The sequence below is a fragment of the Thermobia domestica genome, chromosome 9 (genome assembly GCF_964235325.1).
Source record: "Thermobia domestica chromosome 9, izTheDome1.hap1.1, whole genome shotgun sequence".
Lineage (NCBI taxonomy): Eukaryota > Metazoa > Arthropoda > Insecta > Zygentoma > Lepismatidae > Thermobia > Thermobia domestica.
In genome coordinates, this window is record NC_137462.1 from 98,643,773 (window position 1) to 98,659,561 (window position 15,789).

At 37.5% G+C, this 15,789-nt stretch overlaps 1 protein-coding gene across 2 annotated transcripts in view; it reads left to right on the top strand.

Annotated features, from left to right (window-relative positions):
* TpnC41C (Troponin C at 41C) overlaps nt 1-15,789 on the top strand; it is a 57,085-nt gene that overhangs the window by 28,101 nt on the left and 13,195 nt on the right. The window contains exon 6 of one of the 2 annotated variants that reach the window (XM_081771583.1): nt 10,724-10,824. The exons of the other annotated variant lie outside the window; for it this stretch is intronic. Within the exon in view, the coding sequence (XP_081627709.1) occupies nt 10,724-10,758 (35 nt within the window). The 3' untranslated portion in view covers nt 10,759-10,824. Of the gene's footprint in view, nt 1-10,723; nt 10,825-15,789 lie in introns of those variants that run through there. 2 annotated transcript variants of the gene reach the window in all.

Genomic DNA, 15,789 nt, shown 5'->3' on the forward strand with positions numbered 1-15,789 from the left:
TTCCCCCCTTGACATTGTGAACTGTGGTAGCTAACACAGAAGCATATGTCAAACTGGAGTGCACTTTCCTTCAAATTAACAAAAAAACCCTTGTAATCACAAACAAAAGAAAAAGAGATAGTACTATTAGTGTACACCATGAATTTTAGAAGTCCCTGTATATCCGAGACATATATATACCACACACAAACACAATAACTTTTCACTTAATAATTAACAAGAATAGATACACTTTTTGTAATACCTAACAAAACTAATCTCAGGCATTTCATCTAACTTGAGCTAATTAAATTCTTACAATATGAATCAATTGATCTAAATATATAACTATAATATAGAGAATCTAGTTTTCTGTCTACCGTCTACTTCAGTACGTTACTTCCGTGATTGTCGACCACCTGAGTCACTGCTGTTTCCTCCCTTTGTACAAATTTCTTCAAGAGATAGGCATTTCTTTTCATTTTGATCTCATTAGAAACTGGGTCAGCCAGTGTGTACATGTTTTTCCCTGACGATTCCACAACTCGCCAGGGCCCAGAAAATAACAGCATCATTTTCTTCGAAACACCTGCTAACGCATCTGATCTAGGAAAAATCCTAGCCAGTACAAGCTCACCGACATTGTACACCGTAGTACAGTGTGTCTTATCGAAGTACTGTTTCCGTGCAGCGGCCCTTTTTGCTAGGTTCTTACCAGCAATGTCTATGTAATATTGCACGTCATGGCATCTCTCTATCTCAGGAATCTCGAAGATTCTTGCGATGTCTCGAGACATGGATTTTCCAAAATGGCATTCGTATGCCGAGACGCCAGTCGTCAGGTGTTTCGCTGAGTTAAGGCATCTCTCAATTTTGTCCAGATATTTGGGCCACATCTTTTGGTTGTCGTGACAGTATTTGCGCAGCAACCGCACAGTCGCTTTTACTGCCACTTCCGCCATTTCTCCCTGGGGATAATATGGGGTAGACATGATGTGTTTTATGCCCAAACTGGATAATTCTCTCTTCCACTGCTCTGCTTGAAATTGAGAGCCTCTGTCCGTGAGGACTAGTTCCACACTAGGACTCAGTTTCAGGAACTCCTTGAGTTTCCGTAGAGCTGTCACCGTATTCGCCTTCCTGCACGCATACAATGCTACTAACTTTGAAAAGGCATCATAGAAAACTAAAATATAATTGACACCGCCTGTACCGCGTGTCAAAGGACCACACCAGTCTAAGCACACCATGAAGCTTGGTCGTTTCACTACTACTGGGTTGAGAGGTCCTGGAAGGTAGCAGTGGGGTGGATTTGCTTTCTGACATATAAGGCACGATGCGCAAAACTTCCTCACACACGCGCGCATCTTGGGCCACACAAAATACTCTGACAGAAGTGGTAGTAGCTTACTGGCCGACATGTGCCCCCGATCTGAATGATAATAATCGAGCAGAGGAGCTACTATCACTTCTGGAATACAAATGCGGACTCCCTCTCGGTCCCGTTTACAGAGACGTCCGTTTAATAACTCGTAACGATGACGGTCTCCTCTCACTTTCTGTGAGTCCGTGTTATCCTCAAGATCTTTCTTAATCTTCCCATACGTTGGATCTGAGGATTGCATTTCGGGCAAAATTGCGATAAGCTTGCGCAATTCGCACGGGACCTCCGTCAGAATTGCCATGAGTGATTCCTGTAGTACAGGTTTCCTACACGCACTCAGATCTTCCTGCAAGTGCGGAGGATACCGTGAGTGATAATCACTTATGTTATCACTCGACTTTACAAATTCAAACTCGAATTCAAGGTTTGAGAGCGTAATCACCCACCTTGCAATGCGTTGATTAGTGAGTCTACACATCAAAATAAACTTCAATGCTTGATGGTCTGAACGAATTTTAAATTTGTTGCCAATCAAGTATTGTTTAAACTTTATGACCCCATCAATAAGTCCTGCAAATTCCTTTTCTGTTATGGAATAATTGCGTTCTGCGGCGTTGAACACGCGCGAAGAGAACCCAACTATTCTTATGTCATCTTCCTCATCTCTCTGGTACAGAAGAGAGGAGCAAGCAAAATCACAGGCATCGCATTCGAGTATCAATTGTTTGTCAGGTAAAGGTTTCTTCAAAACCACTTCTTCCTGGAAAATCTCCTTAATACGTTCCATTGCCTCCTGATGACACGGCTCCCACTTGAACTTCGTGTTTTTCTTCAGTAGGCTGAACAATGGAAATAACACTTCCGCATACCTCCGACTGAAGCAACGATAATATTGGCAGTAGCCAATAAAAGAGCGCAACTCTTTCACGTTCTTGGGTGTTCTAAATTCCATCACCCTCTTCACTTTCTCTGGATCTTTTCCAATTCCCTGCTGAGAAAGCTGGTACCCAAGTATGTTGATTTTCTTGCGAGCAAATTCACATTTCTTCAGCCTGAGGGTTAGGCCGCCTTTTGTAAGAAGTCCGAGCACTGTGTCAAGATGGTGCATGTGATCATCAAAGGACGAATCGCCGATCACAAGGTCATCGACGTACTGTCCACAGTATCCTCTCACCTCTGGACCGAGGATCGAATCGAGAGCACGCACGCATGAGGCCAGGCTTTGCTTCGTTCCAAAAGGTAGTTTCTGGAAAACGTACGAAATTCCCTCATGAAGGAATCCGAGATATCGTTGGTCGCTTTCCCTCACTCGTATTTGGAGAAACATTTCAACCGCGTCGACAGAGCTAAACCATGATTTGTCACACATGTCTTGTAGCACAGACAGAGGTGGAATTGGTCTGTCACATTCTGTATTCGAAATTCTGCCTAAGGCACGCCCATCGATACACACCCTAATATTGCCATCACTTTTGGCCGTGACCACTAAAGGATTCGAGAAAGATGTTGCTTGCTTGCGTATTATTCCCCATGCTAGCCAACGATTTATATGGTTACTGACCTGGTTCCTGTACTTCAAGGGGTACGGGTACATTTTTGCCTTTACTGGACGTTCGTCCGTTACCTCAATCTCGTGCACATAATTGGTTATGCAACCAGGCTTGACATCAAAAAGTGCCTGGTGCTTCACTAATACTGATCTTAATTTTCCTCTTTGCGTGTCAGTGAGATCTGTGTACTGCGCAACAAAATCCTCTATATCTGCGATGGATGCTTTTGTCTTAACTTTCAGCCACTCCGACGCTGGGAAGACATATTTTGCCAGTTCCTGGGCGCTTGGGAACCTACCATCGTCCAAGCTCAGCGCAGGGATTGCCTCCTCTCTTGAGGGCTTACGTTCCTCTATTGCAGCTATTACCGCAGGCATGGCCTTCCGTCCTTCCTCTGATGGGAAACAACTACCAGTATTTTCTTCCCCAATCTCCCCTATAGGGGTAAATGCACCTTGACAATCCATCTCCCATTCTAAGCTACGTACCAAGAGATCTCCTGTGTCGCAATCTACTGTTCTAAAGCAAATCTCCACATCATGTGGGTTGTTGAGATGTAGAGTACCTTTGTCATAATCCAATATGGCACGAGATTCAGTGAAGAAGTTCGAACCCAAAATAAGTGATCTATTGAGACCCGATATTATAATCCCAAGTGTGTGAAACGTCTTCCCTTGAATTATTAATTCTAGCATGGTTTGTCCCACTAACGCAGCTGACTTCCTGCCAAACGCAGAAGTAACTCGAATATTGTTCGCACGTAGAAATGCAGGGGCAGGGTGGCAGTCCTTGACGGTGTTCCACAATTCCTTAGACAATGCGCATACGCTAGCTCCTGAGTCAAGTAAGGCATCTACAGGTTGTGCAAAAATTATGACATTTATTTCAGGGAGCGAAATTATATTGTTACAGGGCAGAGGATCCTGACTAGAGTCCAAAAGGTTTCTAAAAATAGAATTAGCTTCCTCAAATATGGTTCTATCAATATCTACGCTATGCCCATTTCTTCGCAACAACGAAATCTTTCCCCTCTCTGCTTCATTAAAATGTGTACGATTGATAATAGATTTACAAGTTTCACAATTTTTTCCGTCTACGTTACTCATCACTAAAAGTTCTTTCACTGTGGTTTCATGCTCGTTAGTGATATATCCATTCTGAAAAGTTACATCCTGATTACGCACATACTTGGGAATTAATTTAGATGGCTCAGCCGGAGTATGTTCTATTGTGTTCAGCCTACCGCCCTCACAAGTATGCGCGGACGCATCTCATTGCCTAGCCGGTGGGAATGCTCGACTAGACGTGTCAGACCGGTTGTTTACATTTTCGTTACTAGGTGACCTTCTTCCCTCGTACGTCTCCAATACCTGAAGGGATTCCTCCCCCCTATAGGCATTTCTTTGCTGTACATGGTTTCGTGCACCTCCCCTCTGTCCTCTTGTTGAACGGGACGAGTTGTTGCGATAGCTGCCATGGCTACCACGTGTTTGTGCCGTACCTCCCCGGCGGTTGCCATTGTTACGAGGCGAGCTGGTCGGTGCGTTTTGGTCATTATTTCGTCTCTGGTAGGGGGTGAAGTTGTCTCGATTTTGCCTTGACTGTTTTCGAGACGAGCGCCTACCACTAGGACCAGAGGGGTTTTGTCCCCTGTGTTCTAATTCCACTTCCAACAGGTTCACCCCTTTCCTATTATTTTGATGGAATGTCTCACGATCTCTCATAGAAGTCTGTAACTCCTGCACCAATGTGAGCAATTCCGAGATATTTCGTGGTCGAGACGAGACGACTGAGCGGAATAACCAATTTGGTAGCTGACGTGGGAGGACCTTGAGTAATGTCTCCTCTGGCATGCTAGGAGATAATATGCTGTTCTTGTGCAACAAATCTAAAAGATAGTCTCCTGGAGACTTGTGTATCCTTGCATCATAGTGTGATGTAAGTATTGTTGCCCGCAGATTGGCGAGACGCTCTTCGCTGAGATAATTCTCACGAAAGAGAAGAACGAACTCTTCATAAGTCTTAGTCTTTGCCCCAGTAACCTGATACCACTGGCGTGCCATCCCCCGGAGACACTTGGCAACTAAGCTAAGTCTCATTTCATTTGGCACCCCAGTGATCTCGAAATACCTGTCGAGATCCACCAGGAAAGCGTGAGTTTCAGTTTCGCTTTCATTCCCTTGATAGGAGGGTAGTGTTAGGTCTCGATGAAGAAAACCTAAAGCTGTTGCCATATTTAGTCTCGTTGTCTCGTGATCACAATTTCGAGACGATGTCGGTTGCGTAACAGGTTCTGTCTCATGGGTGTTTACGAGGTTCCCAGGTTGAGAACCCTGCAGATCGCGTCCCGAAGAGATATTTTGTGAACATGATGGCGAGACAGCTCTCGGTGACCCAGCTGAGATGGTGGCTAGTCTCCCATCCACAATCTCAGCTGTTTCTCGCTGTACCGATTCCTTCCACTGTGCCATCTTTTCTTCGAGTTTCTCACAAACATCATTAACTGTTTCCTGAATACGCTGTATGCTACCGTTACACTCCGATCTTATCTCCTCGAGAGGCGTCTCCTGCTGGATTTCCCCCCTTATCCGCACAATCTGAGAAGCGAAGTTCACTTCCATGCGCCTAACATTTTCATTCAACTGTGTCACAGTAGTCTCAACGCTGTCTACCCTTTCGGTGACACAAACAACGGTCTGTTCCACCCGGGACTCTATCTGGTGCAACCCATCTGTTAGTTCCACATAGTGTTCCTCGACTACCTTGGCAACCCTGTCGGAATTCTCTTGTATCTGTCCTAACTGGTGGTTGGTCTCACAGATGTGAGCATTTAACTCCCCCCTGGTGGTCTCTAACTGGATTCGCATCTCGCTGGTTGCGCTATCTAATTGCCTAGCGAGTTGTCGTTCGCTGTTCTCCAGCTGTTCAGTAACCAGTTCTAGTTTCTTTTCTAGTCTACTATTACTAGCCTCTAACCGTGCCTCCAAACGCTGGTTAGTAACCTCTACCTTTTCTTCAAGTTTCTTATTGCTTTCTCGCATCTCGTTACGTGCTTGCTCTGTATCCTTGCGTACCTGCTCTAATTTCGCATTATTTTCCCGAGATTCCTGCCGGACTTGTTCTATGCCTTTCAGAATCTGCTCTAACATCACAGTTAGGTTTACCTTCCCTGTATTACTCAATTCTACGTCCGAGCTATTTCTTTCTCTTGGTGTTTCCACTGGGGTCGATCCCGGAACCACCAGTGGTGTCTCGCTGACGCTCGAAGGGTCATCATTTTCTCTGTGCTCAGACCTATCCCTTTCATCTTCAGAGAGCACAGCAGCTCTCTGCGCAAACTCTTCGGTTATAGCCTTTCCTTCCATTTTCCTAACTTGAGCGCGAGTTAACGGCATTAACGCAATAATATAATAAGTTTAAATAATTCTCCCCCCAAACTCTATATGCCTGAAACTCTAATGGACACAAACTCTAATACATTTGCAAAACACATAAATATACAAAAAAAATACATGTTCTTGGAACTACTTGGGGAGACAAACATACGAACAACGAAATTTTACAACCAAATGGTTTCAGAAATCTGTTTCATTTACAGTTGGCATTAATACTTTGAACAGCCAACACATGAATTTACTGCTTTTCACGTTGAGCATTTAAGTTTCCGTAGCCCCAACGTGACTTTGCCCTTAATGCTGCGGCGCCAACTTTTGTAGTGAGTTAGTAGTGGGGAGATGCAAATGAGGTGGTGATGCCACCAAGAGACGATATGCATCTAAGATTATATAAAAAAAATTATATATATCACTGAGAAGTCTTGCACCTGACTTCCCTCTGGAGCCGCCACTACCACTTGACCACAATGATCCGGCATAGTTCAATATACTGATACCAGGGTCTCTGTTATACCTACAGAGAAGACATCTCTAGATATTTATTAGAAGTTACTAGTAAAGGAGGTAACGAATAAAAAAAAAAAAAGAATTTAAACTTCGTTGCAATAATGACACACAAACTATATATAGTACCCTCCTTTACGGTCAATACCAGAGAGTATTTGGTTCATTTTGGGCATTTACTTTCCTTAGCCCCAAACAAGGAAAGTGTCAGCAAATCTATGATTCTGCGTGTATAGTCACCTCTCCATCCTGAAAAAGATAACATGTAAAACTACACAGTAGGTTCTACTCACCAGACCGGAAAGATGAAACCTCCAAAACATCTGATGGTCATGAATATTTATTGTCGGTAGAGCACAATAATGATTATATATACACGTACACTAAACTTATGGTGCACCACTTATTAATCACACTATATTGATCTTCACCACTCAAACTTTAACCATTTGCTATACATCACTTAAAAAAAATATATTTCAGAAACCAATATTTTAATGTTGAGCTATTCTTAGCTTCTATTAAACCGTTAGAGTTATTCTTTCTATCACTGTTCCTTGATCAATGAAACCTAAAAAAAAAAAAAAATATTGATGTAACATCAAAATTTATTTTTTTAAACTCATTAGGTTGATGTAGAATGCTCCACAGTTCAATTATCTCTACAATGACGGAAACTACGTTGTATCACTGAATCCATAATTCCCATAGTTCATAGTGTGACGTATTACCAGAATAGTTTCGGATAGTTAAAATTTAATGTCACTCCTGATAGTTAAAAATTTCTGATAGTAGTGGTTACATCTGCTATCCACTTATGGCGTTGTTAAAAGAAAGAAAAAAACAGTGTCCAGCACAACACATATTGTGTGGTATCATCATTGGTACAGAACAGCTTAAAGAAACGTGCTGTTCATTTTATGAATATTGGAAAAGTTAGTATATAATATATCACTCTGACGAAACAAATAACACTATCACTTTCAGTATTCTATTGTTTAGTAAGCCACACTGAAGTTGTATAATAAATGAACAGGCAGATGCCATGGGTTAGTGTTCAACATCTTCTGGGCTAGCAGTTATGTGAAAACACTGTCCTTAGTTACTGTAATTATTTTAATTTAAATAACGCTATAATTTTCACATTTACATTCAAGGTATTCTTCCTAGATATTGTTAGTACTGGAGTTGATAAAGAAAATGTTATACGTGTAGTTCACTTATGTCCTACATATCCATTCCCCTAACCGGTGATATTCGTTCTCCAGTGTATGAAAGTTCACAAGACGACGTTCGCTACCATCACAGAACTAGATCCACTCGAATTTAACTCAATGTCACATTCCATGTACATATACATATCGATACTCCTATCTCACACTCCCGATTTAAGCCATGAGCTTCAATCCCAGGAAACCCAAGTCGCCGTCCGTTCCTGTTTCTCCTTTGCTTCTCCCACTCCCCTCTCTCTCATTCACCACCACACCACCGCAAAACAAGGAAAACCCCAGACTCGCACAAATGGTCTCCTATTTTCAAAAGGCAAGGTCCCTCAGGCTATCTTCATGGTGGGTGGTCACCTGCCTCCACCCACATCGGCTGTCAAAAACACTCAAGTTCACGAAACCTTTCAGGAAGGTGCTGCCCCCAAAGAAAAGGGTGGTTGGTTAGAGAAAGACAATGGCTGTCTTCTGCCCCGAGCAGAAGGATTTGTTTACCAATGATAAATTGAGTTTAACTAATATATACATTATAGACACTTAACATAGACGATAAATTAAGATATAATATCACATAGTTAATATATATCACCCTCAAGAATAACATGACAACTCTGTTTATTTACAATATTTTCATTTTCCCAGTCACATTGAGCATTTTCGTCTGCGAATCTTCACCTGTTAACCCCTCAAGAGAGGAGAGGTGAGGTAGACACCATACGCAGAAATAATTTAGAAACACAGAGATTTAAATATCTCTGACGGAGTGGACCACGATATAAATCAGATAATGAATTATTAACGTACTAGTTCCAAGAACCTGTCAGCGAGATACGACAGTATTAATATTTTTTTTACAATAAAATGATTGCAATTATAATACAAATTTTCAAAGACGCAGTGCATCCTGGGAAAAGGAAGCCACGTTCCGCAAACCAGCTAGAGTGGTTGTTACTTCCACTGATGATAGGAGTGCAGGAGGGGGCCACATTGTTCCGGAAAAGGTGAATGACCCTTCAATCCAACCCCAAAGGTTGAGAAGTTCTCTGCTAAAATATATATGCGTGTAGGAAACAAAGCATATAGCAAAGAAGGGAAAAGTGCTCACAGCCCCTACTTCTTTTCCTTGCTGCTGTCCCAGTATGCTGAAGTATTTTACTCTTCTTCTAATCTACAGACAACCTGGCTCTCTGGGGAATTCATAGTTAGAAACATTGATTTCAGATGTTCAGAATAAACTGTACGCCAGGGAAAGAAAAAAACTGTTTCTAGCTCTCTGTAGCTTTCCCGTTCTATCCTGTATTCAATAAACAAAATTAGGTTTTATTTCGTATACTCATTTACTCCTTAGTCTCCTTATTGCTGGAATAATATTCAAATCCAATCCAGATTCTTCTTCATTAAATGTCAAACAATTAAAAAAATACTGATCCAGGGGCGTATATCAAATATAAATATATAACAAAATAACAATTTAGTACATCTACATATTATAGTAATACTGCCGTATGTCACTGTGTGATACCTCACTAATCCTTTATATTATTTAATATAATAATTTAATTAATTAAATCGCAATAGTCAACAGAATCAAATTTACATTTTGATAGTAAAATTTGCACGTATCTGCATATCAAAATGCAGATGAACAACAGAGGAAACTCTGCTGTTCACACTATTCATTTCAATACTTAATAGAAAAATGTTAAATCCCTTCGAAGACTTCAAACCGCACTTGAAGAAGTTCTTTGTCAAACAAAAATCAAAAGTTATAAAAAGATTCAGTTACGAAGTTGCTTGAAAGATAGTAGAATATAGTGGAACAAACTGCTGAATACACTGCGCTATAAAACTGCTTGTAAAAATGAAAATTACATCTGGTATTTTTACGTAAATGCCAAATGAGCTTTCTGGTCAATATTATAAGACTAGCAGCGTTCACCCCGCTTCGCTGCGGTCACCCCGGAACGCAATAAACTTTGTTACTTAGATAATTTTTACTTTTTCGCTTTCAAGTGATATGATAAAAACCATAGAAGATTGCAGTAAATCTTAACATTATATCGCCTGTCATTTATGTTAACCCGCCCCGCTTCGCTGCGGTCATCCCGGTGCTGGCATATTGTAAAAGTGTCTGTAAAAATAAGCAAATCAATTAAAAAATTTTAAACAGAAGATTCAAGCTATTTTCCGCTGTATATCGCCTGTCATTTATGTTAACCCGCCGAGTGACACGGTCATGCGGGTTGCATATAAATACGTTTATTTTTACCTATGATGAACTAATAACAAAGGATTTGTACGTTATGGACACTTGAATGGTCAATTATCTCAAGACACTGGTAATTAAAAATTAAAGTGATATGATAAAAACCATCTAGGGTCCAAATCCTAATAACCCCCCAAAAATGAAAGAAATTGGTTCAGCCGTATTAGCGTGATGAGCGGACAAAGGATTTTGTACGTTCTCTTTTATATATATAGATTAAGTTTCTAGAATAGTAAACAACAACAACTTTAAAGTAAGTCGTTTTATTTTTTTAAGAAGAAAATTTCGCAATTTTCTTGAAGCTTATATTATTTATTTCGTTAGAATTACTAATCTTAAGTTACTAGTTAAGTAGTATTAAATAAATATTTATAAGAGTTAATTTGTAAGTCATAATTTGTTCTTTGTTATTTATTCCACAGAATTTATGGAAGTAATGACGGGTGGTGATGAGTGATTGTACAATTGAACGTTGCAAAACAATGAACTTGTAAATAAATAAATATATTTTTAAGAAAAACAACACACCACTATTTCTTTATGTGCAAAAGTTCCTGACTAAACGTATACAAAATTACAATATTATAGAAAGTGGAATATGTTTTTGTCTCACATAAACAATATTCAAGTTTTGTTTTCTATAAGTCCTGAGCCTAAAATTTTCTTTCAACGTTTGGTGGAGTAATGTACGTTGTAATATGATTTAACGTTGGACCAAATACACTTTAATATATCATAGGGAATATAAACCATGAAAAGAATGATATTTTCTCTCAAATAAAATATTTTGTGAATTTATATTGAAAATGAAACCTAATAAAAAAATTCACCTTTACACATAACATTTCCTTTTTGATGTTTATTCGCTCTTTCGTTTGTTATACAATATTCTTTTATTGTCGATATTTCTTTGTTTATTCTAAGAGGTTATAAGACTTAAAGTAGTAATATGATCGAATAACAATATGGACGAGTACATAAAGAAGTAGTAAATATTAATTTACGTTATTCGTAGTTATCTGTTTTGAAATACAAGGGGGGAGTTATAGAGGCATTTCTCTTTACAAAGAATCGACTTCAATTCAGTATTTTGAATTGGTTGAATTTTCATTCTTATTCTTTGCAAATCTTCAAAACATTCTTACAATTAAATGTTTTTTTTTAATAATGTAACTTTTGGTATCTACAAAATACTATAACCTAAATTAGCCATTGCTTATACGAAGTGGAGAAAAGGTTAGTTGAACAGTATCATACCGGAATTTGGGACAACATAGTTAACTTAGAGGTGTATTACTCCAAAATGAAAATACTTCTTGAAAATGTTTTTTGTTTTTGATTAATCGTGTACCGCACACTAGTAAATTACTCTGTTGCTCGAAAATTCGTTCTTCATTGATTTTTAAGCACATATTTATTTTAAATACTATAAATATATTTATTATAGGTTATAAATTCTATATTTATAGCCTAGCTAATCTACTGATATGACAACTTTGGTCAAGAATGGATGAGTTTCATCGATTCCGTTTCTTTTCTTTTTTGCGCAAAAATTTGATTTTCAAACACCAATTTTAATTACCCATAATTCAAGAACCAAAGTCCCGCGTTCCATAATATTTCATATGGCTACCAAGCTCGCCTAATTCTGTCTACCAGTACGCCAAGTTTGGTCAAGATCAGGTGACTTTCAACGATCACGTATGATATACATTATCCTTGTGTCCGGTTAGCGTACACGTTTTTGGCGTGAAAACCGCAGGTTCGATTCACGACGGGAGCTCATGTGGTTGTTATCCCACGTTAAGGTATAGCTCGCTGCTGAAAAGGACGTTAAACTGAAATTACATTTACTATTTTTATGATTAATTCTCTTCTTTAAAACAAATTAACAAATGAGAAATGTAACTTCTCTACGATTACCTGAAGTAAACAATTAAAATAGTAACTCATAACATTTATGCGTATTCAGCAGTGTTAGTAACCGAAAATTCGGCTAGAAATACATGATTTCTAATCACTAGTAAGAGTTATAATTCTTCTATTATTATTCTAAAAAGCTTTTTGAAATGTGAAAATATGATAAAATTCAACCAACAGTTTTAAGTAATTGAAAATCATTCTGCTATATCTTCTTCAGTTCCATTCGCTGAAATATTAGGGTGTGTAAGGTTAATTTCCAATCTCTTCGATAGACTTTCTAACTATATGCAATTTTCTATATACTGTCATTAAGATCGTTGATTGATCCTTGCTTGTTGATATTATAGAGAAACTGAAAATCAAGTATAATTTTACAACGTAAGACGTCCTTAGAAAATATTACTGTATTACGTGAAATAGCCACTGTTAGCATATTTTAGTTTGTAACAAGTTCCCCTTCAAGCGACTTACGGATTTGATGATAACGAGTTGCATAACAGTAAACATTACTCATTTGGTGTTTGTTTTTTAATGTAAGTAATATTAGAGTTAGATTTCAGTGCACATGCAGCTACGATGATGGGAAATGTAGCAAATAGTTCCATAATATTTATTGTCTCTCTATAAGGTTTAACGTCATTACCTCTGACACATTCCTAGTGTGATAATGATCAAATTGGAATATTAATTTTATTCATTAAAAATTATTAAAATTAGTATTAATAAAGATTAACATTATATAAAAAAGAATGGTCAACGGCATCTCACGCGCTGTGTCAATGTTCATAAAACACACTCAGCATTTTATTTACTTATTATTATTATTAGTAGTAGGAGTAGTAGTAGTAGTAGTAGCAGTAGTAGTAGTAATAGTAGTAGTAGATTTTAATTCAATATATTTTGTAGAAAACTTAAGATTAAATGTAAAAACAGTTGCATTCTTGTCTTATCCTCCCTTCCTTTAAAGTTGATCGTGTCGTTTAGCACTAAAAGCACACGAGACATCAACAATATTGGATCTGATATTTACGTAATGTCATAAGAGATCGAACGTAGCCCGTGCGAACGAAAGCTAACTATTTAATCATTAAGGAGTTCTTCAACATTTTTCTATGTATTATTCTTATGGTTCTTTCATAGTAATTCCCATCGTTATTTAGTATATACCATTTCACAGGAGTATCAATATTAAAGGAAGTTGTTCCATTTTAATTAAAGATTTCATTCAAATAACTTCTTTATAATCGAAGGACAACCAAGATTAAAAGTTAGAGTAAAAAATTTCATCACGAAATTAGGCTAACAACATTTTCATTCCTTTTTTTTTTCAATTTCTAGAGTATAATTTTTAAACGGTGCTTCCAGAGTAGATAAAAGTATCCTATTCTATATTTCCAAGCTTTCTTTCTTCGAGTTTTCTTCTTCACATTGTTCAAGTTTTCTTTTCGTTCAAGTTTTTACATAAATCATCGTTGGAATAACCATATTCGTATCGCAGACATTACGATTTTGAATTAACACTTTAACTTACATGATTTTGAAAGATCTACCGTCGTATTTCCTTAATCATGAAATCTAATATATGTCTATTGATTATGCCAGTGACAAAATGTCTGAGATTCAGCCTGTAACTGAAGCCTCAACTTTCATTGTTTTCATTTGATTTTGTATCTGGTTCTAAAACTGCTGATGAGAAGTCAAATGGCATGATTCTTGTGATTGATAACGTTGCACTAATTAAATGCTAGGATATATATTAGATTATTTTTCAAAAAAAATGTTTAATTATATTTTTCTTTTATTCCTCTTAATTCGAAATATTTACTTGAAAAGATTGAGTTTTGAGTACATTGTGTATCTTACATTTTGAATTAAAGTTGTCTAAATAGAGCACTAGATAATAGTGTTTCCACGAGTCGATATTTCGGCTTGTATCGTCTTGACAAGATATAGTGGAACTGTTGTCTCGTCTCGAAAAGTATATTTGTTCCTATTAAAAGAGCTTTGTCCCGTCTCATATCTCATCACTAAACTTCTGTCCCGTCTCCTAAGTATCACTATAGATAGGATAGGTAATGTGATATTAACTATGAGAATAGTCCAAAATCTTGTTTTTAAGTTGTTCTTGAGACTTGCTACCCAAGTCTTGCTCTATTGGTTTAGAAGTCCCATATAACTATGGAAGTTTGGCAGAATTTAGAATAACCGAATATTGAATGTACCAATAATAATTTTATTACAAGATTCAGCTTTTCTAAAACTCTAAATATTGTAGTGACGTTAAAAAGACTTTTACTACAACCCTCCTTCAAAATCTATTTTCTGCCTATTTGATGTTGCAGCAAAGATAGGCGATCTTCATCTCTGCGACGTCGTCCTAGGAAGTTTACGTATCAAAACACATTATCCTATTTGTCAATAGAAATCTTCGAAAAAACACTTTGGCATTGAACTTCACTGATTTAACAAAATGAAAATTTTAGCCAAGAATGTGTTTCTGCTTTCCATAGTCCCCATTTTACGTTGTACAAAATTTTACAAAAGTCTAAACGAAAGCGACATTCTTTTCTTTGCCCTTTTCTCAGTGCATCTGGAAGTTCATTGTTCCTAAAAGGAAATCAATTCAAGATTTGAGAAAGAGATGATATACAGATCAGCAATCAAATTCGGGATAAAAATTTTCCATGTTTGTTTCGAAAATGAAGTTTAGCCTATATTGTATACATGTCCAGTCAAAATAAGAATTTTCTTGTTCTTATTTTCTGGCAGTTACAAGTAAAAACACAACACGATATATACAATTACCTGGACGAACGAAAAGAATGATGATAGCTTGTAAGATAATAATCGTTCTTTCACCGCTCCTCGAAAAAAAATATAATCCCCGAAAAGTGAAATATATTTCGCAGTGCTTCAGTTAAAATATAATCCACGTTCGTTAAAATAAATCATTTAAGGCATAAGTATTGTTCATGGAAGCTGTGGAAAGTGAAGTTTTATTATATAGTTCGAAATGGCCTGCTAGTAACATGAAAGGTTATCAGTAATTTTCTTCAGAAATCTTTGTAATTCAATAAATAATTCAGATCTTGGTGTTGTTTTATTTCCTTCTTCCACTGTAGTTAATATGAATAGACTATTAGTGTTTTGTTTCTACATATGTATTTTAATTATTCACGTATGCTTTTATGTGAAATGTTAAAATGTATTGCGAAGAATTCGACATCATATTTTCTTTGATAAGTTGTGATATTGAAGCCTAAAATAAGCCTACGTAAATTAACCTAGTTGAAATTAAACGGATCTCTCAGGAAAAGGGCAAGTGTTCTCTAAGCAGGCAGTCTGAAACACTAAGAAAATAAGAAGTTAATGTATTTTGAATATAGATGAAAATATCACAATACTGTAGTGCTGGTTTCTTTTGACTTTTGAAACTGTCTGCCTGAATTTCATTCTACCCTGAAGAAAATACTGAATTTAAAATTGTATAAGTTGGGCGTTTAGCTCAAGAACCTTTCTTTAGGAAAACATAATATTTTTGACACAGATTTGTATCATAAACATA